General features: G+C 34.7%; 1 protein-coding gene across 1 annotated transcript in view; it reads right to left on the bottom strand.

Moving 5' to 3' along the window:
- ATRNL1 (attractin like 1) overlaps positions 1 to 24745 on the bottom strand; it is a 211900-nt gene that overhangs the window by 28686 nt on the left and 158469 nt on the right. Inside the window, exons 15-18 of the mRNA XM_039237622.1 lie at positions 21529 to 21710; positions 16135 to 16348; positions 14167 to 14355; positions 817 to 1035 (exon numbers count right to left, since the gene is read on the bottom strand). Of these exons, the coding sequence (XP_039093553.1) occupies positions 817 to 1035; positions 14167 to 14355; positions 16135 to 16348; positions 21529 to 21710 (804 nt within the window). The remainder of the gene's footprint in view (positions 1 to 816; positions 1036 to 14166; positions 14356 to 16134; positions 16349 to 21528; positions 21711 to 24745) is intronic.

Genomic DNA, 24745 nt, shown 5'->3' with positions numbered 1-24745 from the left:
GCATTAGGATGTCACCTGTTCTAAAACACTTTTTTCCAGATATCCTTGACTCACTCCCTCATCTATATGAAGTGTTTATTGTTACATCTCAGTGAGCTCTTCTCCCACCACCCTTTTTAAATTGTAAGCCTTTTCCCCCTTCCTTACTTTATTTAATTAACAGCACTTAACTTCATATGTGCATGTGTGTATAATTAACTTTATTAGTTTCAAGTAGGCTTCACAGATGGAGTAATTTTAGTCTAATTTTTTCATCATTGTGTCTCTAGGACTTAAAATGCTCCTTGGCACACAGTAGGCACTCAATAAAAATACACTGAATAAGTAATCTTTTGAGAAGGTTATTTTTAGTCTGCGTAAGACGTCCTATGGGGGGAAAATTGTAAAACTATTAACTTTCAAAATTCAATGGTATTCATAATGAAGCCAGCTGATTCCATCACAAATATTATTTAAAACATTCCCACACTTAGCATGAAGTTTGACTGGGTCATCTGAGTTGCCTTTGAATTCTAAGATACTGTAATACTACAAACAATAAAAGACTATAGTAGAAGGTAGAAAATTGGCATGAATCCAGTATTTTTCCTGGTAGTGTTCATATAAAGCCAAATATAATTGTATGCTACGCATTTGGTTAGCCTATTTAATGGTTTCAAACAGAATGCCATCTACACAGCAGTGATAGATATAGAGAAGAATATTTTTTTATCTGTGAAATTTGAGTCTCATATTTTTTTCTAAGTATTTATCATAAGAAAGAAAAAATCATTCATGGTTTCCGGACTGAAATTATTTTTATCACATTTTTATTACCTGGACACTGGATAAAGGACCACTCATAGTTCTTTTCTTTAGGACAAAGACTGGTATCAAGAACCATCTCATTATTGTGCATTCCAACAAGCTTCATCGGCCCCCGTGAAGATCCTTCAGTGCAGTGTCCTCTTCCTGTATTACTAGGATCATTGCACCAGCCACATCCAGGCTGTTCCAAACAATGTCCACAGGTTCTCAATCCAGAACAATTTTGAGCTGTATGACAGAAACATTAACAAATATGTTATATGACTTTATATTCAAACAGAATTGTAAGCTGATGGAAAAATAAGTATGATCTGAAAAAACAACGCTAATAAGTTGTCTATAATGTAAACATTAATAATACCAAATAGACAGCAATTACTTAAAGTAAAACACACATCATGAACAAAGAAGAGATAAATGGACTAATAAGTGAAAAAGGATGTGGTAACCATGACATGGAGAAAAATGAAGTCAGCACTTCAAGATTCCTGCAAACTTTGCCTGGAAGTGGATCCAGGGGCCTACAGACCACATTCACCATTGTCTGGGGTGTACAGCCATGTGAGCTGTTCTTGTTGTGCCCAGTGAAGGCCTTCAGGAGAAACTCTGCATCTGCCTATGACTGTCCAGTGTAAATGCTGGCTTCCCATTCCCTAAGACAGCTGAGACCCATTTGTACTACCTTTCACTGAGAATGTTCTTCCCAAGGGTCAGAGATATGAGCGGTTAGCTGTCATATGATGAGTAAACTCAATCTCACCTAAAGAGTCAAACTGGATGGGAACACGGCCACCAGATCGCTACCTCAGCCAGGCAACCAGCAAGGGCTTTACTGACTTTCAGGGCTGCAGAGTATCCCTCCAAGATTGTTTAAATTATGTATAATCAATAATATTCAACAATGCTATGAATATTGTAATGTCTTTTCCAAGGATGAACATTTTATAGTTTGCTATTATATACACTATAGCTGCTATGTGATGTTGTAAATTTTTAATTCACAATCAGAGTATGCTATATTGGGCTGACTCTTTAATTACTTTTATTGACATTTTGCTAGAAAAAGCATTCTTTGGGGAATTATTTACGTATCAACAACAGGGACAGAGGTACAAGAATTAATGAATGATGTTTCTTCTAGTCACATGCTAGAAAAAAACTAGAGGTGGGGAAAGTGGTAACTTCTGGAAGACAAAATTCCATGGTTAAGGTGGTAAAAACTTAATTTCTACTCAGTGTTTTGTTATTACTGGAAACAAAAAATGTTCCTCTGACTGCTGCAAACAAGAATGGCACAAGTTTCTCAGTGAACATCACGAACTCAATATAGTGAACTGCATAGGGATAATAGAATAGTGAATTAAAGAATTCATTAATTATAATATGATCTGTTATTAAGAAATTGTCACATGATGAGTATTTCAGATTGGATGTAAAAAAGTGGACTTTCTTTTTAAGGATATATAACCAATACAATGTCTTGAAGAAGTATTACATACAAAGTAAATCTAAACTATTCTCAAATACAACATTCCTGTTAATGCTTTCCAAAGAGCTAGAGAAACCTTAGATGGAAGAAGGCTCAGCTTCTTGCACTGGCTGATCGACAAACTATTAATCTTCTAGTTCTGTTTATTTACTTGATTTTAGGCTTTAATAACAAGTTACAAAATGTCATGTTCAGAGTAACATTTTATTCTCTTTGATTTTATTTTACATAGGAAACTAGTGCATAAGTTACTGTTGGTTTTCTTTTTGCCCAAGACTAGAAAGCAATCAGCATTGCTGAAAGATTAATAGGAAAATTCATCTCTGGTATTTAATAATGATTCAAAAGCTGACAAAAAGTAATGTTTTTTTAGACAATAACACAGGAAGGATTTAGGTGGCTATGCTATTTTTCTAAGTTACAAAATAGTAGCAAAACTATGTATAAACTCCAAGTCATTAGAGCAATCATTTTTAATTTATTTATTTGAGGCTTTTTAGAAAAATTAAATTGTAATACATTCAGTATGGTTTTTGAAATGTGTAAGAATTTTAAAAACCAATCTGTAAGAAATTACAGCATCAGATGATTACTAGAGACTTCTCATGTTATAGATTCAGAAGTTACCGCTCCATCCAAACAAAAAGTAAAAAGCAGCACAAAACGAAAAGTCAACAACTCGTCTTAGGTCTATCAAAGAAGGTTACAGGGAAAGTAACTGCACTGAAAATTGGAGAGACAGAGAGGAGGATACAGAGAATGATAATACACCAAATTTGAAACTTCTACAGGGACCAGCGTCGGGGCAGAAACCCTGAACTATGGCTGATGCTGCTAGAAGCTCAGTGTTGACAACTCTGAGAGTTAAAATTCCTGGCAGGACCCAGTCGTAGGGACATTCCCACACCTCTGTGAGGTTTTTTACCTCCAGGACCTCTACAGGGTCCTCACAGTGAACGTCAAAAAAAAATCTTCTTCTGCTTCCAGCCAGAGCATTCTGTTCTTCTTCACAAGGTCCAGAAAAACTATTTAACAGAGCTAACCTGCTGCGGTTTTATCAGAGCCTAACTGACCAGTTAAAGGAAAATATCCAACTCTAGCCTGCTCTGGTGTTCCATATGGGAAAAGAAATACACAAATCAAGCTCCCTCTGACCATCCCGTACCACCTGAGAAAGGGGAAAAAACAGAGATGCACTGGTGAAGTCCATGGTATGAGACATAAGCACATCCAAAAGACTACGACTTAATCATTCAATTATAGAACACTTCTGCTCCATACTCCACAACTACAATGCTAAAAGCGTATCGATTTACACAGTCTCTTTTACCCATAAACCATATCTGGCTATCAAGAAAAAAATTACAAGCATACCAAAAGACCAAAAAAAAAAAAAAAAAAAAACAGTATGAAGGGGCACCTGGGTGGCGTCCATTAAACGTCAAGTCATGATCTCATGGCTGTGAGTTTGAGCCCCACATAGGGCTTTGGGCTGATAGCTCAGGGCCTGGAGCTTACTTTGATTCTGTGTCTCCCTCTCTCTTTGCCCCTCCCCTACTCACATTCTGTTTTCGCTCTTCCTCAAAAATTAATAAACGTTAAAAAATTGTTTTAAAATGTGTAAGATAGAAGACAGAGCAAGCATCAGATCAGAAATGGCAGGAACTATCAGACCAGGAATTTAAAACAACCATGATTAATATGCTAAAAGTTCTAATGGATAAAGTAGCCATTATGCAAGAACAGACGAGCATTGTAAGCAAAACTATAAAATTCCTGGAAATAATATGTAAGATCAAGATGACCTTGGGTTTGGTGATAATGCTTTAGTTATGACACCAAAGGCACAATCCATGAAAAAAATGTATAAACTAGACTTATTAAAATTTAAACTCAAATTTAAAATTTCTGCTCTGAAAAGATACTGTCAAGAGAATGAAAATACATGCTATACACTGTAAGAAAATATTTAGAAAAGACATAACTAATAAAGAACAGTTATCTAAAATGCACAAGGAACTCTTAAGACTCATTAATAAGAAAATAAACAATTCAAGTTGAAAAATGGACAAAAGACCTAAACCAACATCTCACCAAAAAAGATATACATAGAGAATAATGAAAAAAATTGCTCAACATCATATGGCACTCAAGAAATGCAAATTAAACCATGAGATACCACTGCACACCTATTAGAATGCCCGAAATCCAAAACACTGACAACACAAAATTCTGGTAAGTATGTAGAATGCAAAAAGCAACAGAAGCAAACATCCATCGCTGGTGGGAATGCAAATACAGCCCCTTTAAAAGTCAGTTTGTGGCACAAAAACAGACACATAGACCAATGGAATAGAATAGAGAACTCAGAATTGAAACCACAAATGTATGGCCAACTATCTTTGACAAAGAGGGAAAGAGTATCCAATGGAAAAAAGACAACCTAATCTTTAACAGATGGTGCTGGGAGAATTGAACAGCAACATGCAGAAGAATGAAACTAGATCAATCTCTAACACCATACACAAAAATAAACTCAAAATGGATCAAGGACCTGAACGTGAGACAGGAAACCATCAAAACCCCAGAGGAGAAAGCAGGGAAAAAACCTCCTCAACCTCAACTGCAGCAATTTCTTACTTGACACATCCCCAAAAGCAAGGGAATCAAGAGCAAAAAGGAGCTACTGGGACCTCATCAAGATAAAAGGCTTCTGCACAACAAAGGAAACATTCAATAAAAGTAACAGGCAACCAACGGAATGGGAAAAGACAGTTGCAAATGACATATCAGATAAAGGGCTAGTATTCAAAATCTACATGGAACTCACCAAACTCCACACCCAAAAAACAAATAATCCAGTGTAGAAATGGGCTGAAGACATGAATAGACACTTCTCCAAAGAGGACATCCAGATGGCCAACAGATACATGAAACTATGCGCATCGTCCCTCATCATCAGGAAAACAGAGATCAAAACCACACTGAGATACCACCTCATGCCGGTCAGAGTGGCTAAAATGAACAAATCGGGAGACTACAGATGCTGGCGAGGATGTGGAGAAACGGGCACCCTCCTACACGGTTGGTGGGAATGTAAACTGGTGCAGCCCCTCTGGAAAACAGTGTGGAGGTGCCTCAGAAAAATAACAGTAGAACTCCCCTATGACCCAACAGTATCACTGCTAAGAATTTACCCAAGGGATACAGGAGTGCTGATGCATAGGGGCACATGGACCCCAATATTCACAGCAGTACTTTCACCAATAGCCAAATCATGGAAAGAGCCTAAGTGTCCATCAACTGATGAATGTATCAAGAAGATGTGGTTTATCTATACATTTGAATACTTCATGGTAATGAGAAAGATTTAAATCTGTCCATTTGTAGCAACGTGGATGGAACTTGAGGGTGTTATGCTGAGCGAAGTAAGTCAGGCGAGAAGGACAGATACCACATGTTTGCACATATAGGTGGATTAGGAAGAACTTAACGGAGGACCATGGGGGAGAAGAAGAGGAAAATCGTACGGAAGAGGGAGAGAGGCAAACCATGAGAGACTCTTGAATACTGAGAACAAACTGAAGGCTGATGAGGGTGGGGGAGAGGGGAAAGGGGGGTGATGGGCATGAAGGAGGGCACTTGTTGGGATGAGCACTGGGTGTTATATGGAAACCAACTTAACAAAAAACTATTTAAGAAAAAAAATAATAATAATGAAATAAAAGATAAAATAAAAAAGTCAGTTTGGTGGTTTCTTACAAAACTAAACATATTTTAATATACAGATCAGCAATAACACTCTTCCGATATTTACCCAAATGAACTGAAAATTTATGTCAACACAAAAACCTGCAAATGGATGTTTATTGCAATTTTGTTCACAACTGTCAAAACTTGCCAAAAGCAACCAAGATTTCTTTTAGTAGTGAGTAGACAAACTGTGGTACAACCAGACAATGGAAGACTAGTCAATAAGCTACCAACCCATGAAAGGACATGAAGGAAATTTAAATGCATATTGCTAAGTGAAAGAAACCAATCTGAGAAGCTACATAATGTATGATTCCAACCATATGACATTCTGGAAAAGGCAAAAATACAAGAACAATAAAAATGTTAGTGATTGCCAGATGTTAGGGTACAGAGAAGGATGAATAGGTGGAACTCAGAGAATTTTCAGGCAGTGAAACTACTGTGTATGAGACTATAATGATGGATGCATGCCATGATACATCTGTCAAACCCCAAAGAATGCATCACTCCAAGAATGAGCCCTAATGCAAACTATGGACTTTGAGCAATAACGATGTGCCAACGTAGGCTCATCACCGGTAACAAATGTACCACCCTTGTGGGGGATGTCAACAGTGGGGGAGTTATGCACATGTGGGGGCAGAGGACGCATGCAAACTGTCTATATCTTCCTCTCAAAATTTCTGTGAACCTAACACTTGTCTAAAAAATAAATTGTAATCAATTTTAAAAAGATTAGCTTCCCTAACTGCCATGAAAAAAATGTTTAAACATGTACATAAACCAGGCAAATACTGAAAGAAATACAGATTTGTCAGATGTGTACTATATTCTCATGTTTCCTAATATTCCATTTTCCCTGTATCAATTTAATTGCATTTTATTTTTAACATTTATATATTAAGAACTAAATCTTCTATTATTGCTTTAAATAATCCCCTTGAAGTTCATTTTCACAAACAGAATAGCCAATATTTTAAGATAAATATATCAATTATTAATAACTGCAGTCATTAACAAAGCTTTCTCAGAAAACATTAGGTGCAATGTGCCTGAAGATATCTTTCTTTCTTCAAATTGTGAATTCTAAGAATTACTATTACAATATTATAACTAAAAAACACTAAGGATTATTATAAAATCCATATTTGTTTCTCATTAGCAAAAACAGTTTCCTACAAGTTCCATTTACTAGGAACTTGTAGTTCCTAGGAACTAGGAAACCTCAAATACCTTTGAAACAAATTTCTGAATGTAACATAAAATTTATACCATTTCTAATACAGTTTTATTTATAACTATAAGAATGCTTTTATTACCGTTAAATGTTTAGTGAAGGACTAGACAAATGTAGTAGAAAATGATATTATAAATCCATTACATATAATTAACACTAAAAAGATGTAAAGTTAAATGCAAAAGTATGACAAAAACATTGCTCATAAGCTGTCATCTTTGAAAAACAATAACACTCAGCTACTTTTAGCACTCAGATTTTGAGCAAGGATGTCATCTGTATTCTCCATCTTTATTTTATTTCCTGGCATTTCTTCATTGCTCATTAAACCTCTGTTAAAAACAGGGAAAAGAATAACATAATAAAGAAGGAGTTTGTTTCTCACAAGGAGTAGATTACTTCCAAAAAATACAAGTCCTCGTTGAAGAAAAGTACAATGCCCTTCTTCCCACAATGAATAAAGGGCATATAATTTAAAGGGTTGTGGAACAACCATAACTGTTACTGGACATCAGCTGCACAAATGAGTTATAGATTGCCCCAGAGAAGGCAAAGCTGAAAACAGACCTAACAGTGTAAGACAAGACCTCTGGAAAAGAAAAATCCAGCAGACTAGACTGCTCAAGAACAAATTTTAGAAGTAGAAAATAAGACTCTCAACAAGTCAAAATAAAGAAAACAAAAAAAGAAAAGAGTCAGAAACAAAAGACATAAAAGCAGAACTTGACAACTAATCTATACACCCCTAACGGACAGCCCTACTGGCAGCAGTTACCGTAATCACGTTCATAAGTGGTGAAGGTGCAATTCATACCTGTGTAAAAGTAGTTAATCATGTTCCATTTACCTTCTCAAAAAATATAGTTACAGCTTTTATAGTGGAACTACAGGGTTCTCAAAAGCATTACTTTAAATAAACAGTAATCCCCAAATAAAAAACGATGAATAAGAAAGAATATCTAAATCATAACAGACAGAAAATATGACTGATTTTAAGACATACTCAGATTTATCTAGATATTCCAACAACTGTTTTAAGATTTCTAAGAAGAGTAAATGGGGGAAAAAAATCTAAGCATTAGAAACCATTTTAAGCAGGTAAACAAAGAAACTACTCTTCATATTCAAAGAGCCAATGGGAATCTATTTTAAAATGCAACTCAACTAATGGAAAACTGAATTGAAATGATTTGCAAAATTTGGAATGTCATGGATAAAGAGAAAAAAACTTAAAATCTTTACTTTCTCAAAGAAATTTTTTAAAAGATGCTCCAAAAAGTAATGAAAATCAAATTCATGTGATAATTCTCACTCACAACACCAAATGCTACAAAGGTCTAAGGAAAGAATTACTCAGAACTACATATCCAGCTACTTTATCATTCACATGAACATCAAAAATACAATTTAGACATACAAGGACTCAAAAAACTTTACCAGCCATGTTTTCCAAAATTTATTTGGAAAGAATTACTGAAGACTGTTCTCCAAAAGGTGAATAAATGAGAAAGAAGATATGGAATACAAGAAATATTTGTGAGCAAAGGAGACAACTTAGATTCTTTTTTTCCTTTTTTTTTTTAATTTAGTTAACATACAGTGCAGTATTGGTTTCAGGAGTAAAATTCAGTGATTCATCACTTTCGTGCAATACCCACTGCTCATCACCACAAGTGCCCTCCTTTGTACTTGTCCCCGATCTAACCCATCTACCCCCCCACATCCCTCCTTCAACACATAATATGTTCTCTAAATAAGTGGCCCTCGTGTTTTGTTTCCCTCTCTTCTTTCTACACCCTTCCCATATGTTCATAGGTTGTTTCTTAAATTCCACATATGGGGGCGCCTGAGTGGCTCAGTCGGTTAAGCTTCTGACTTCGGCTCAGGTCATGATCTTATGGTTTGTGGGTTCGAGCCCCACGTCAGCTCTGTGCTGACAGCTCAGAGCCTGGAGCTGCTTCAGATTCTGTGACTCCCTCTCTCTCTGACCCTCCCCTGCTCACGCTGTCTCTCTCGCTCGCTCTCTCTCAGAAATAAATAAAACATTAAAAATGTTTGTTAATTCTACATATGAATGAAATCATATGCTCTTTGTCTTCTCTGACAATAATTATTTTGCTTAGCATAATACATTCTAGTCCCATCTACATAACTCCAAATGTAGTATTTCATTCTTCTTGATCATTGAGTAATATTCCATTGTGTGATACACACACACACACACACACACACACACACACACACACACCACATCTTCTTTATCCATTCATAGTTGGTGGACATTTGGGTTCTCTCTATAGTTTAGCTATTGTTAATAATGCTGCTATAAACACTGGGGTGTATGTACCCCTTTGAATCTGTATTTTTATATCCTTTGGGTAAGTACCTAAGAGTGTAACTGCTGGACCATAAGGTGGTTCTATTTTTAATTTTTTGAGGAACCTCTATACTGTTCTCCAGAGTAGCTATACCAGCTTGCATTCCCAACAAGAGTGCAGAATTCTCCTTTCTCCACATCTTTGCCAACACCTGTTGTTTTTTGTACTGTTAATTTAGCCATTCTATCAGGTGTTAGGTGGTATCTCATTGTGGTTTTGATTTGTATTTCTCTAATGATGAGTGATGTTGAGCATCTTTTCATGTGTCCATTGGCCACTTGAATGTCTTCTTTGGAAAAGTGTCTACTAACCTCTTCTGCCCATTTCTTAACTATTTGTTTTTTGGATGTTGAGTTTTTAAGTTCTCTATAGACTTTGGATACTAATCCTTTATCAGATACATCATTTGCAAATATCTCCTTCCATTCTGTAGCCTTTTAGTTTTATTGATTGTTTCCTTTGCTGTGCAGAAGCTTTTTATCTTGATGAAGTCCCGATAGTTCATGTCTGCTTTTGTTTCCCTTGCCTTCAGGGACATGTCTAAGTAAGAAGTTGCTCCAGCCGAGGTCAAAGAGGTTTCTGCCTGTGTTCTCCTTTAGGATTTTGATGGATTCCTGTCTCACATTTAAGTCTTTCGTCCATTTTGAATTTATTTTCGTGAATAATGTAAGAGAGTGGTCCAGTTTTTCCAACACAATTTCTTGAAGAGAAGATCTTTTTTTCCATATTCTTTCCTGCTTTGTTGAAGTTTAGTTAACCATATAGTTAACTAATGGTCCATCTCTGGCTTTCTATTCTGTTCCATTGAGCTATGTGTCTTTTTTGTTAATTTTTAATGTTTATTTTTGAGAGAGAGAGAATATGTGCATGCGCAGGGGACGTGCAGAGAGAGAGACACAGAATCTGAGGCAGGCTTCAGGCTCTGAGCTGTCAGCACAGAGCTCAGTGCAGGGCTGGAACCTACATAACGCAAGACCATGGCCTGAGCTGAAGTCAGATGCTTAACTGATGGAGTCACCCAGGAGCCCCTCTGCGTGTCTATTTTTGTCCCAATATCATACTGTTTTGATGACTACAGGTTTGTAACACAGCTTGAAATCCAAATTTATGATCCTTCTAGTTTTATTTTTCTTTTTCTGGATTGCTTTGGCTGTTTTGGGTCTTTTGTAGTGATATACAAATTTTAAGAGAGTTTCTTCTAGCTCTGTGGAAAATGCTGTTGGTATTTTGATAAGGAATGGATTAAATGTATAGACTGCTTTGGGTAGTATAGACATTTAAACAATGTCTGTTCTTCCAGTCCCTGAGAATGGGATGCTTTTCGATTTCTTAGTGTCCCTTCAATTTCTTCCAAAAGTGTTCTAAGGTTTCAGAGCATAGATCTTTTACCTCTTTAGTTAGGTTTATTCCTAGATATCTTATAGTTTTTGGTACATTTACAAAATGGATTGATTCCTTGATTTCTTTCTGCTGTTTCATTATTAGTATATAGAAATGCAACAGATTTTTGCATGCTGGTTTTATATCCTGCAACTGCTGAATTCATGTATTAGTTTTAGCCATATTTGGTTGGAGTCCTTCAGGTTTTCTACATACAGTATCACATCCTCTGCAAATAGTGAAAGTCTGACTTCTTCTTTGCCAATTTGGGTGCCTTTGTTTCTCTTTGTTGTCTGATTTCCAGGGCTAAGACTTCTAGTACTATGTTAAATAGTAATGGTGGGAGCAGACACCCCTGTCTTGCTCCTGGCACAGGGAAAGGCTCTCAGTTTTTCCCCACCAAGAATAATATTATAATTCATATATGGCCTTTATGATGTTGAAGTATGTTCTACCTCTCCCTACTCTGTTGAGGATTTTTATCAAAATTGGATGCTATACTTTGTCAAATGCTTTTTCTGCATCTATTGAGAGGACCATATGGTTTTTATCCTTTTTTTTATTAATGTGATGTATCTGTTGATTTATTTATGAATATTGAACTGCCCGTGCAACCTAGGAATGAATTCCACTTGATCATGGTGAATAATTCTTTTAAGGTACTATTGAATTCGATTTGCTATTAGCTTGTTGAGAAAGTCTACATCTGTGTTCACCAGGGATATTGGCTGGTAATTCTTTTTAGTGGGATCTTTGTCTGATTTTGGAATCAAAGTAATGCAGGCTTTGTAGAATGAGTTTGGAAGTCTTCCTTCTATTTCTTTTTTTGTTTTTGGAAGAATAGGTATTAAGTCTATTAACTCTTCTTTAAATATTTGGTAGACATCCCCCTAGGAAGCTATCTTGTCCAAGACTCTTATTTGTTGGGAGATTTTTTATTACTAACACAATTTCTTTGCTGGCTATGGATCTGTTCAACTTTCCTAATATTCCTGTTTCAGTTTTAGTACTGTGTGAGTTTCTAGGAATTTGTCCATTTCTTCCTGATTGCCCATTTTGTTGGCATATATTTTTCATAATATTTGCTTATAATTGTTTAGAAATTTCTATGGTGTTGATTTTTATCTCTCCTCTTTCATTTGTGATTTTATCTATTTGGGTCCTTTCTCTTTTCTTTTTGAGAAGTCTGACTAGGGGTTTATCAATTTTGTTAATTATTTCAAAGAACCAGTTCTTAGATTCATTGATCTTTTACAAAATTTTTAATGTTTACTTTTGAGAGAGAACGAGACAGAGAATAAGCAGAGAGGGGGCAGAGAGAGAGACACACAGAATCTGAAGTGGGCTCCAGGCACCAAGCTGAGAGCACAGAGCCTGACGTGGGACTCAAACCCATGAACCAAGAGGTCATGACCTGAGCCAAAGTCGAACACTTAGCCTACTGAGCCACCCACGTGCCCCTCATTGATCTTTTTAAATAAAGGCTTTCCAGATGAACATATACTTGAACTCCAACTTATCTAAGGTGATTCTGCAACTAACTGTGGTTGTGGAATGGTGACTCCTGGGCACCTGCAGAGCATAGTATTCTCCCAAAAAGATATAAAGTCTGGATCAGGCACAGGACATACAGACCCCAATTAGTGGGGCATGAATGAATGGATTCAACACTGAAAAGCAGGTGTGGATGGAGGTAAATAATCCTTCCTACCTTCTTATTACAAATCTGAACAGACTAATTAATTCATGACTCTGTTGGAAAAGTATTTTTTTTTTAATGTTTTATTTATTTCTAGGAGAGAGAGAGAGACAGCGTGAGCAGGGGAGGGTCAGAGAGAGAGGGAGTCACAGACTGAAACAGGCTCCAGGCTCTGAGCTGGCAGTCAGCACAGAGCCCGACGCGGGGCTCGAACCCACGAACCGCGAGATCATGACCCGAGCGAAAGTCGGACGCTTAACCGACTACGCCACCCGGGCGCCCCAGAAAAGTATTTTTTGATGAACTCTAGTTTCAGAGAGTAGCCACTGGCAAGTAAATCATACTTTCTGCTAGCAAAAAACTAACTGAGACCAGCAGCGTTTACATCTTCCCAAGCAAAAAAAAAAAAAAATTTTAAAGCTTCATGGGACCTTAGATTCCTACAAGGACACCAAGTGCTATCAGCAGTGTTATGCAGTTCCCTTGGCAGCAGCACCCTGATGCAATAGTCTTTGCAAGAAAGGCAACTCGTGACCACACAGTACCCATATCATACATTCAGTCAAGTGCATCCTCACCCTGCAGTCCTTTTTTTCTTCTTTTAATAATTTATTTATTTCTGAGAGAGAAAGAAGCATGAGCAGGGGAGGGTCAGAGAGAGAGGGAATTACAGAATCTGAAACAGTCTCCAGACTGAGCTGGCTGTCAGCACAGAGTCCAACGCGTGGCTCGAACCCATGAACTGTGAGATCATGACCTGAGTTGAAGTCGGACACTTAACTGACCAAGCCATCCAGGCGCCCCCTCACCCTACAGTCCTTACAAAACCATGAGATCAGCAAGGGGCAAGATCTTCTCCTGAAGTACAACCCACAGCAAGTCCAGTGCTGCCCTGCTGATATGATTCTCCATGTGATGCCAAGACTGCATCCTGCATTTAGAGTAGATGTTACTACCAGTGATATGATTGCTTAACTTATATCTAATCATGAGAAAAGAATTAGACAAATCTGAATTGGGCCACTTACAAAACAACTGTGTAGACTCTTTAAAACTATCACAGTTGTGTAAGCCATAGGCACTGTGCTAGATTAAAGGACACTAAAGAAACCCAACAAAGCAGTATGTGATCCTTGAAGTAGTAAGTACTTTTGAAAAGAGTTATGCTATCTGCAACACACACTCAGACCTGGGGAGAGCACAAACAAGGCAAAATGTAAATATATAGGATAAAATAATTAGAATTCAAATTGACAGTATAATATAAATGTGGGATTTATACCATCAATAGGTTTTAAAACGAGCTATAACACTTTTTGGTCATCTTTCAAAAATTTCTTCAAGTGTTCAATTCTTCCTTCCATGACAGATAAATTATGTTGTCTTTAAATGGAAAAGGGCACTCTGGATAAATACTTACGAGAGCAGGTGGCAGTCTGCCACTCCAGACACTGTCCATATGGAAAAGAAATGATATAAGCATTGGAGTCAACGCATCGTCTCGTGCTACTACACCACATACACTCCATGCCGTTGCTTGTACAGTTGGAGCAGGATGTCCTTAGAGAACACGGCTTTTTGCATGGCCTTGCATTTTGATTTGGACTAACTGGAAAAAATCAACAAACATAATTAGTTTATCTGTTAATTGTATTTTAACACAAGTAGATGGGTTTCATTTGTTTTACTATTTAGGGAATGTTTCGAGTAAGCCAAGTGTGGGATAAAAAACTATAGCAAAAAATACATGATAAGGTGAATGAAAATGAAGACGAGAGATCAGTACTCTGTAAATTTATTATCAATTTTGAAAATTATAATTCTTTAGGAAATTTTAATCCTTTACAAAGTATATAAAATTATATATTAAAAACTTACAAACAGAAATGTAACACATGACCTGGTCTTCTATCTTTGGCTAGATACAACATACACTATCATTACTTACTTTCCTGGTAGAATTTTTTCCATAAACATTTAATACCTTATCAAAATAAATGACCTGTCAGCGAACATATCTCTGATACAAACAAACAATAAAAATAAAAGAATATACTATAAAATCTTTACATCAAATATAATATCATACCTATCAGGATAAATATTTTTTTAATATTACCAAGGATGTGAAGAAACTGGAGCCCTGTATGTTGCTCATGGGAATGTAAAATTATACAACTCTATGACAAACAGTATGGCAACTACTCAAAAAATTAAACATAGAATTACCATATGATATAGCATTTCTACTTCTGGCTATATACCCAAAAGACGTGAAACCGATACTGGAAAAAGTATGTGTACACCATGTCCATAGCATCAGTACTCACAACACAAGAGTAAAAACTCAAATGTATGCTGACATATGGACAAACAAAAGTTGCATGTACATATAATGGATACTTATTTGTGCTAAAAATGGAATGAAATTCTAACATATGCTACAATATGGATGAACCCTGAAGACATGCTAAGGGACGTCAGCTAGTCATAAAAGTTCATACATCCTATCATTCTACTTATATAAGGTACCTAGATTAGTCAAACCCATAGAATTAGAAAGTAGAAGGTGGTTGTCAGGGGCTGGGGGAAGGAGGTATCGAGAGGCCATGTTTAATAGGTATGAAGTTTGGGAAGATGAAAAAGTTCTGGAGATGCTGGCTGTTAACAGAGGCACAATAATGTAGATGCACTTGATAATACTGAACTCTACATTTAAAAATGGTTAAAATGTTAAATTTTATGTTATGTAGATTTTACACAATAACAATAAAGAGAAAACAATTCAATATTCCTTTCTCACTTGACAAAAATCCATTTCAAAACAAATACCATATGATTTCACTCAGACTGAAATAGTTGTTAATCTTAAAAATGAATCTTTCTTCCAAAGGCTATTATTATAAAAGTAAAACACATAAAACAATTAAGAATATATTCCTACTATACTGTAACTATGACCATAAATTTATAATCTCCCTATTTCAACCAAGAAATAAAAATTGTATAAAACAATAAAATTTTGTTATTTCCACAAGTTAATGCTGAGGTCACTAAGAGTAAACGGGGTTGTGGACCAAGATAAAATTTACCAAAAAATCAGGTAATCAGCATCATAGAAAGATTGAGGGGGTAGCGGGTGGCTCAGTCGGTTAAGTGTCCAACTTCAGCCTCGGTCATGAGCTCACAGTTCATGAGTACAAGCCCCATGCCAGATTTGATATCCTCTGTCTCCCGCTCTCTGCCCTTCCCACCTCTCAAAAATAATAAACATTAAAAAAAAAAAAAATTAAAGATGGTGAAAGTTACTTCAGGCCCAGAGGCTATCACACATGGAAGAGGAGTTGGAAACATAATATTTCCAAAGAAATACTAGCTTACTACTTACCAACAGGCTTTTCACAGACAAGGCCATCGGCCATAGATGTACAAGGATTAGCTTTTAACCCTGCCACTGCAGCCTTTTCTAGGTAGGCACAGAACCCAGAGTCGTTTGGCTCACCGGGAAGCCACTGCAGCGTTGTATTTGTAAAAGGAGACATGTCTTCCCACCCCCAGTAGGATATATTGATCTTGCGCAAGCCGACCCAAGGTGACACTTTCTGTAAACAATAGCAAAAGGAGCATTAAAAAAAAAAAGTTACATATAAAAATACCAACGTATTGCTTAGCAAATGGTTCATGATCCCTAAAAATTACATTTAAAAAATATACAGAACTGCTTTTTTAATGACTTCTTGTACCAAAAATAATGAACAATTCCAGCACATTTTGGAGAATGGTGTAGAATGAACCCCATTTTTAAAACATAGATTTTGTGCTCAAACTGCATGACTGGGGTCAGTTATTTAGCCCTTGTGAACCTAAGTTTCCTCTTCTACAAAATGAAAAAATATATATCTGAAATAAATACCCACCTTATAAGGCAAGATCATTAAAGAATTAACATATTGCTGCAGCAACTGCTGCTATTACTGCACCTACTGTTGCCAATTTAATCAGGTATGGAGGTAAGAATCTAAAGTTAAGTTGCCATTACATGCATGGTGAGAAAAGAGGAAACAAAATCAATAAACAATATGTAGAGGAGAGAGGAGACTTCATAACATGTTCACAAAAGGACTCAGAAGAATAACCGTCTCTCTCCTGGCTTAGATTTCTACTCACACATGAGAACTTTCATGCAATTTTAGAAAAAGTTATGGGTCAGCAGAAGCGACCAGCACTGGGGTTCACTAGAGCAATTGAGCTGGGGTCAGCGGCAAAGTCAAGTGCTTACTTCACTGCCCTTCCCCTTTGCAGAAATTATCTCTCACCATGCTTCACTGCCCTGCATGGGCTTGGAGGCGGGATGATGAAGGTAATATAACTGTCCTTTCTTATTTCTGTGCTTCTCCCAGGTGCTATAATCCCTTAACTAGATTCCCTAGCTCTTGTAAAGGTATTTTTGCATATGAATGGTTCAAAACAATGTTCTATGAGGGACAAGTGCTGGAAATTTCCATTCTGTCATCTTGCTGACATTATTCCTAAACACTTCTACCTTAATATTCATGATATATTTATTTTTTAAGTTACTAAGTTAATAATATATTACCATGTGAAGTGACTTTAAAACTCCACATCATCCTGTTTACACTATGGACTGTCAGGGTAAAGAAAAATATGTATCTCTATTTGAGTGTTTAACAATATAGAAATAAGATATAGATAGATATAGATATATAAATATCTCCTATGTTTATTCTAAATATGTTATATAAATGGTTCTAGAGAGCTTGTAAAGATAGCTATAGACCTAGAAATTTTCAAAGTATATAAATACAATATATTTCACATACTAAATACTCAACAAATTATTTATCTAATATTATTATTAAAATATCCTATGAATATTCATTATGACAGTAGATCTCATATCACCCAGTAGACTACTATACACATAGTAGGTAGCCAATAAATTTTTTTTAACCAAAGTTCATCAGAACAGGTATGGCTATTTTCCACCATCCAATTGCTGAGACAGAGATAGTACTTAATAAATGTTTTTAATTATAACAACAGAATTGCTGCTATGTCTTGCAATCACCATGTATTTCACACATTATTCTGAAAGATATATGGATAACAAAAAAGCTAGGACATTTTTACAGTTCTTGATAATAACAGAGGAGTCAATCCAACATAGATATTTCAGATTAATGATTGTGCTTCACGTTACAGCAACTCTGCCTACATTTCCGACTATCGGTAGTAAAGACAAGTCATTTAAAGTGAAATATTACTCCCTAACTCATCATGATAGGAATCTGAGAGGAAGAGGCGAGAGACAGAAAAATGAAGCTGTTGATAAAACATTTAAAGTAACTATTAGCCAGTAAATGAACTGGACAGGCAGTTGAAAATAGAAGACAAATTACTACATTATGAAAATTTACTAAAGCACATCATAAATCACTGCAACATTTCATTAGCCATTTCCGATAAGTAAATGATTATTTGACCCAGAATATCTCTTTAAATTACCTGAATTCGTCTGTCTTTATTTGCCAAGGAAGGGTTAAGTGTATACAAGTAGAATGACTCAGGATAACTCATTTTACATAAAGGTATGCTTAATGGAATGTCAACTTGCAGAAGCTTCTACCTTTGCAATTTTGCTAAAGCTCAGCTTTCTAATGAAACAAAACCTTCTTCCCTTCTACAGTGTACTAGTCCACAAACTGTCAAACTAAGTTCATCACACATCCAAAGTAACTGTTAGTCCAATCTTTATGTTTTATACTAATATGCAGGAAAAATGAGGAACTAACACAAGAAACCTTGAAATGCACACTTCTAACCTTGCACATTTCAAGATTCTAGTGTAAAAACTTAAAATATTACATTTTAAACAAGGAAAAAAGCAATAGAGCTCTAAATCTGAATACTAGGACTTTCTAAACTCAAAGAATGCGGCTCTACATTAATAAGCTCCTTATAAGTGACACATAACAGAACTAATTTCCAAATGTTCATTCATAATTGTCCCCCAATTCTGTAATGAAAGAAATAAAACCCCTGGTATGATACGAATATAACAGATCTTAACTTATGTTATATGCTCCATATAATTAAAAATAAAACTTTATAAATATACCTTTTCACATTTTTCTAAAATATTTTTTAAAATCAATTGATGTCTCTCCTACATAAAACCACATACATCTTACCTTCAGGCCATTAGGCTGGTAACTCTTAAGACAAATAAAGAAGAAAAAAAAAACATAGTTGTTTCTATTGCCTCCTTAGAAATATCTTCATGTGCTGGCCAACTCAACGCCCTCCAAAAGTTAACTAGGGGCATTACGCCAGGAAACTCCTTAAGTCCACATCACTAATTAGATATACACTCTCTTTCTTCGTATATCCCATGTTCAACTATTATTATAATTATCACAATGCAGTAAAATTGTGTTTGCCTTCCTCACAATAAATTCTTGGAGAACAGCAAGCAATAGATTGCCAAGTACACTGAAGGTGCTCAATAAATGTGTACTAAATGAATGGATATTGGCGCATTCTTTACAGAAAAATTAGCTATAGTTTACACAAAAATGATTTCACATATCAATTTTTCATACAAATTTGACTATATAGTTTTTCTTTATTCTATTATCAAGCATAAAATAAACGTTTGATAGCTAACAAATATATTGTTATATCCACTGTGAATATTTATAAAAACCAGTGATATAATTAATTTAACCCTTTTATTAAAGCATGGAGCAGGACTTTGGCTCAACAATTAGAAACTAGCATTATACATTAAGTCATTTGGTATTGATACTCATAAGAATTATACATGCTGATATCACCAAAAATGTAGGCAGTAACAGTAAAGTGATATCCATACAAAATATTCAGAAGTGAGTGTGCTTACATTCCCTTAATTTTTTTTAACATTTATGAAAACTGTTCTTTTACCATGTTTTAACATCAAATGTGTATTCCTCTGTTTTTAGTAAAAATAAAATCAGTTACCTATTCTTCATCATAAATCAGGAATGATCTGAAGAGATTAAAGGTCCTAATACAACCACCCAGGGCAGTGAGGCCAGAGTGGCAAGGAGAATTTGCCATTCGCCATGGAAAATTTGAAATACTAGTCTGGGGCACATACTTTTCTACCATTTATATCAGTATTAACTATCCATCAAATAAATTCATTTAGATACCTAAGAATTCTAAATAATGATTTCTGGAAATAGCAGTAATAGCAGCAGTACAAACAGCAATACCAAAATAACAACCTTTAAAATGCAAACAATAATAATGATAATTACTGTAAACACCAAAAATAAAATGTATACTCTTTACATGCATTATCTCACTTTTTTTTTTACAATAAACATGCAAAGTAACTATGATTATAATCCCTGTTACCAATGAAGAATATAGAGCTGGAGAGATTAACTTGCTACTAAGTTTTAAAGTTAAGCAGTATGTCCAATTGCATGCTCTCCATCACTCTGATAATACTGTCCTCAATGCTTCTTTAAAATTAGCTCTACCAAGAAAACATTATGTATTTCTATAACAAGTAATTGGTGATATTTGCTCTAAATAGTTTCAAGCCAAAACTGTCTCCTCTATACCATATAGTACTCCATGTAGAGCAGAGTTTGGGAATATAAATAGACTATTTGTCCAAATAAAAACCATAATTGGAAGGTCAAAATAAAGTTGTTGAGATCTGGTATAATACAGTTTCACACATTCGTAAGTAACAGCTGTATTAGAGATACACGTCCATTATTTGTATAGAAGTAATGACACTGCAATATTTACCACAGGGTGAGTACGTGTATGTGTGTGCATATTTATCTTAAACAGTAGGACAAAACTAATACAAACTTCAGGTTTAAGGCATATATTACTGTTGAATCTTATCACTTACTTGGGATCTCTTCTGAGTTCTAATTTTATTTTTTAAACAAAATGCAAAAATATTCTATGATGCTATGACAATTTATTAGTATATTTCAAGTAAGCATATGAACTAAATGAAGTTTCTCATAACTAGATTCAGTAAATGATTTCTAAATCTCCTTATATGAGCTACTCTTAAGAGTTCACTATAAATATACCAAGAGTAGAAAATAAACACTGTAAATTCCTATTAGAAATGTCTTATAAAATAACATCTTGACACAATTTTCAAAGAAATATCCAATTTTTAAAGAAATATTTTTCATAAAACTCCCTGAAATATTGAAACTGTTTCTAAGTGTTATATGTTCCAATATCTTCCACATAGTTTACAAATTGGTTTTTGTCCTCCTAACCTTTATTACATTATTTCAAGCAAATCTATACCTAGAGAACAGCATAATTCAAAAACCCAATTCACAACATACATTCACAAAAAAAATACATCTAAGCAATGTGTTGGGTCTAGTTCTTTAATTATAAGGGATATCACAAATTGTGAATTACATTTCAAAACAAATTATTAAATTTTATGCACATGTATTTTAAATAAATGTATTTATATAAAATGACTTCTTGGTAAGAAATGCAGTGGTTTTCTATGTAAAACCAAGATGAGTAATTTAGAAAACTTTATTCCCAAATACATATATAGAGTAAGTTCACTGACCACTGACTTTTGTAGTCCGTTCTACTTTTACTTCCAAGATTTAATAAGAATAATTTGTTTAAAACCAAAAAGAATAAACCATTGCTAGTAATTACAGGACTTTCTGCATATTTCCATAATAAAAGCAATAGAGTTCATTACCTGTTGTGTATACTTCTGTATTTCATCCAGAACAAATTCTACTTCTTTTGAGGTTGTTAATGAAGCAAGATTTCCACTAAGATTATAGCAATAAAGTTTTGCATTGTCATAGCTTTCTCTACTGGAATTGATTCTAAGACAGGCATCACCAATATGATTCCATCCTTCTCCACAAAGATGAGCTAGTCAAAAAAAATTATATCTTATTTTTAGATTATCAAAAAACATTTATATTTTTCAGTTATTTTAGAATTCTAAATACAATTCCTGTATTTGTTTAAATAACTTTTAATGATAAAAATTTTAAATATATCAATATAGTTTAATAAACAAAACTTAGCTAATAGCTTGGTAGAAAAGAAGAACAGAAGATCCTAATGTTTTTCTTTAATTCTTAAGCACAATATAAGGTACAGCTCACAGAGTGTGAGCACACAAGAGGCAGAGAGAGAGAGGGAGACACGGGGTCCAAAGCAGGCTCCAGGTTCTGAGCTGTCAGCACAGCCTAATATGTACCTCAAATTCATGAACTGCGAGATCATGACCTGAGCTGAAGTCAGATGCTTAACTGACTGAGCTACCCAGGTACCCCATAATCTTTGCTTTTTAATGTTTATTTTTACACAGGTATGCAGGTCTTTCTAACATTTAAACACACTATTCAATAATAGTGTTTAATCCTTAGAATATATGTTGAACTTAAAACAGTGCCTATTCTCTAAAACATATTTATAAACACATTATAAAGTTATGCTCTGTGTGCACTAGTTAAGGATGCAGTGCTTCATTAAAACACTGATCTATAAAGTTTGACTACATTTTAGTTTCCATACCATATTAAATATATCAATGCCTTCTGCCCTTTCAGCCTTGATGCATTAGTACAAATTTTATGGAATTCTTCTAAAGCTGCAATTCTCAAACATTTGGTCTCATGACCCCTTTTTTTCTTAAAAATTATTGAGGACCTCACAGATCTTTTCTGTAGGGATTTTTTATCTATTGGCTTTGATCATATTAAAAATTAAAACTGACCATTTAAAACTGTATTTATTCACTTAAATTTGGAATTCAAAAACCCATTTGAATATACTGTTTCATCTTTTGAGGTGTCCTTTATGCTATATACAGGCCCAAAGGATATGTATCATCAAATTCTCTCCCTGAGAGACAGCAGCTGACAGTTTAGGACAATGGCATAAAAAAATTTAAGATAGACTGATGAATCAATAGAGAGATGGATAGACAGGAGATCAATGATAAAGCAGAGCAAAATGTTCATCATAGAATCATTTCAACTTAAAATAAATAGTGTATTTTATTTTATAGGAATCATAGTCTCCAAAACAAACACAAAAAATAAAAATAGGGTAGCACTGCTATATTTTTTTAGAAATCTCTTGAATGTTGGTTTAATATAAGACAATGGTATTCTCGTATCTACTTCTCCAATCTATTGGAATCATATATCATGCAGCCTTTAGAAAACTCCATAGTAAACCCATGACAGAATCAGAATTTTAAAAGCAAATAATATTTTAGTATTATTAGTTTTGACCTCATGAAGCCTCTGAAAGAGTCCATGAACAGGGGCCTCCTGTTCTTTAATAATTGCTGTCTTATTAAATTGGGTGCCATGAATAGTACCTAGAACATAGTAATCCCTTGATAAACTGTAATTGTCATTTAGTAAGATTGTTTATAATGCTTTTTCTTTTTCAGGCTACCTGTATAGCAATCTACTAATTCTTTTGGAATCCAAAGTACCTAATTACTTTAAAGAAAACAGTGTGAAAGTTTTGTTTAGTTATGGCTCTTTTTTTTTTTTCACCTTACTGAATCAAGGAAGGATTTAAATTTCTTTTGCCTATCTCCTTTTTTGTGTGACAAAAACACCAAAGTGAAAAATCATACAAATGGACACAAATGCATGCATCTTTGAGACTAAACTGAAGTATACGGCTGACCCAAATGTTTTTATAGTTTAGACTTTTGTAGTACTGAGCATCAACTCAGCTTCAGAGTTAAATGAGAAACATTAAGTTTTTAAAATGTGTTTAGTGAGATAAATGCAAATTGCCGAGTTTACAGATCAATGAAAAAATGCAAATCACAAATGTTCATAGAAAAGTCCAACAGTGGAGACAGGGTCCTTCATTTACAGCATTTACTTCCTCGAGACCAGTAGAGAGGGAAACAAACTAGACCTAGTTGGCTGCTTAGCAAATATGAATGCAGAACAAGGGAAGTTAGTTTATAATGCATTTTATACTGTATTTGTTTTATGGTATTTATTATTCTCCATAGTAATAGCCTGGCCAAGTGGCTTATACCAAATCAGCATTCTTTCCTGGGCAACGTGTAGATAAACACTTATTTTCCGAAACTTCCACTGCCAATCAAATTCTCTTCTTATTAAAGCAATCTTCCTTTAAATATATACATTTATCTGAGTTGTTAGCACAGAGACCAAGATGGGGCTTGAACTCACAAACCACGAGATCATGACCTGACAAAAATCAAGAGTCAGACACTTAACCAACTAAGCCACTCAGTCGCCCGTTTCATCCAAGATTTTTTAAAACAACGTTGTATGTATTTTTACTGATCTACGTGTTGATTTTACAATTTAACATTCTGATACTAATATTACTTTAAAGTTGCGTATCATCTCACTATTGCTTCTCAAAACCTGGCACTACATTAATATTCTCTCATTTTTACAAAGTGAACAAACATGCATGTATCACTGTTTAAAAACTTTAAATGTCAGTATATTTAAAAAAATCTAAAATTTACATAAACATTCTAAACTCTTAATGGTACTTTTGAAAACAATCTAATTTTTATTTTATTACATGAACTTCCAAGCATGACATAAATCCTACAATGGAATTTTCAAGGACTTTTTAGAATTACATAGGTTCAGAATTTCTTTGAAAAGATATAACAAAACAATTAAAAGCCATGGAATAGAGAAAAGCAAAACACTGAACATAAATAAAATACCCAATTAATAGTTACATCTGCCATTTACAAACTATGCAACTCTGAACAAGTCACTAAACAATGTATGTCTCACTCACCCGTATAACAAGAAGTTAAGTATCTAGATTATTTTTAGTTACTAATTTTATCTTTTATACTTAAAATGAAGAGTACTTAGGGTCTACTTAAGAGAATGTTATGTGTAAAAAAATAAACTAGAATTGTTTTT

Source organism: Hyaena hyaena, unplaced genomic scaffold (assembly GCF_003009895.1).
Source record: "Hyaena hyaena isolate Hyena2069 unplaced genomic scaffold, ASM300989v1 scaffold_128, whole genome shotgun sequence".
NCBI lineage: Eukaryota > Metazoa > Chordata > Mammalia > Carnivora > Hyaenidae > Hyaena > Hyaena hyaena.
Note: the sequence above shows the minus strand (reverse complement) of the source record. Positions and strands in the feature narration are given on the sequence as shown.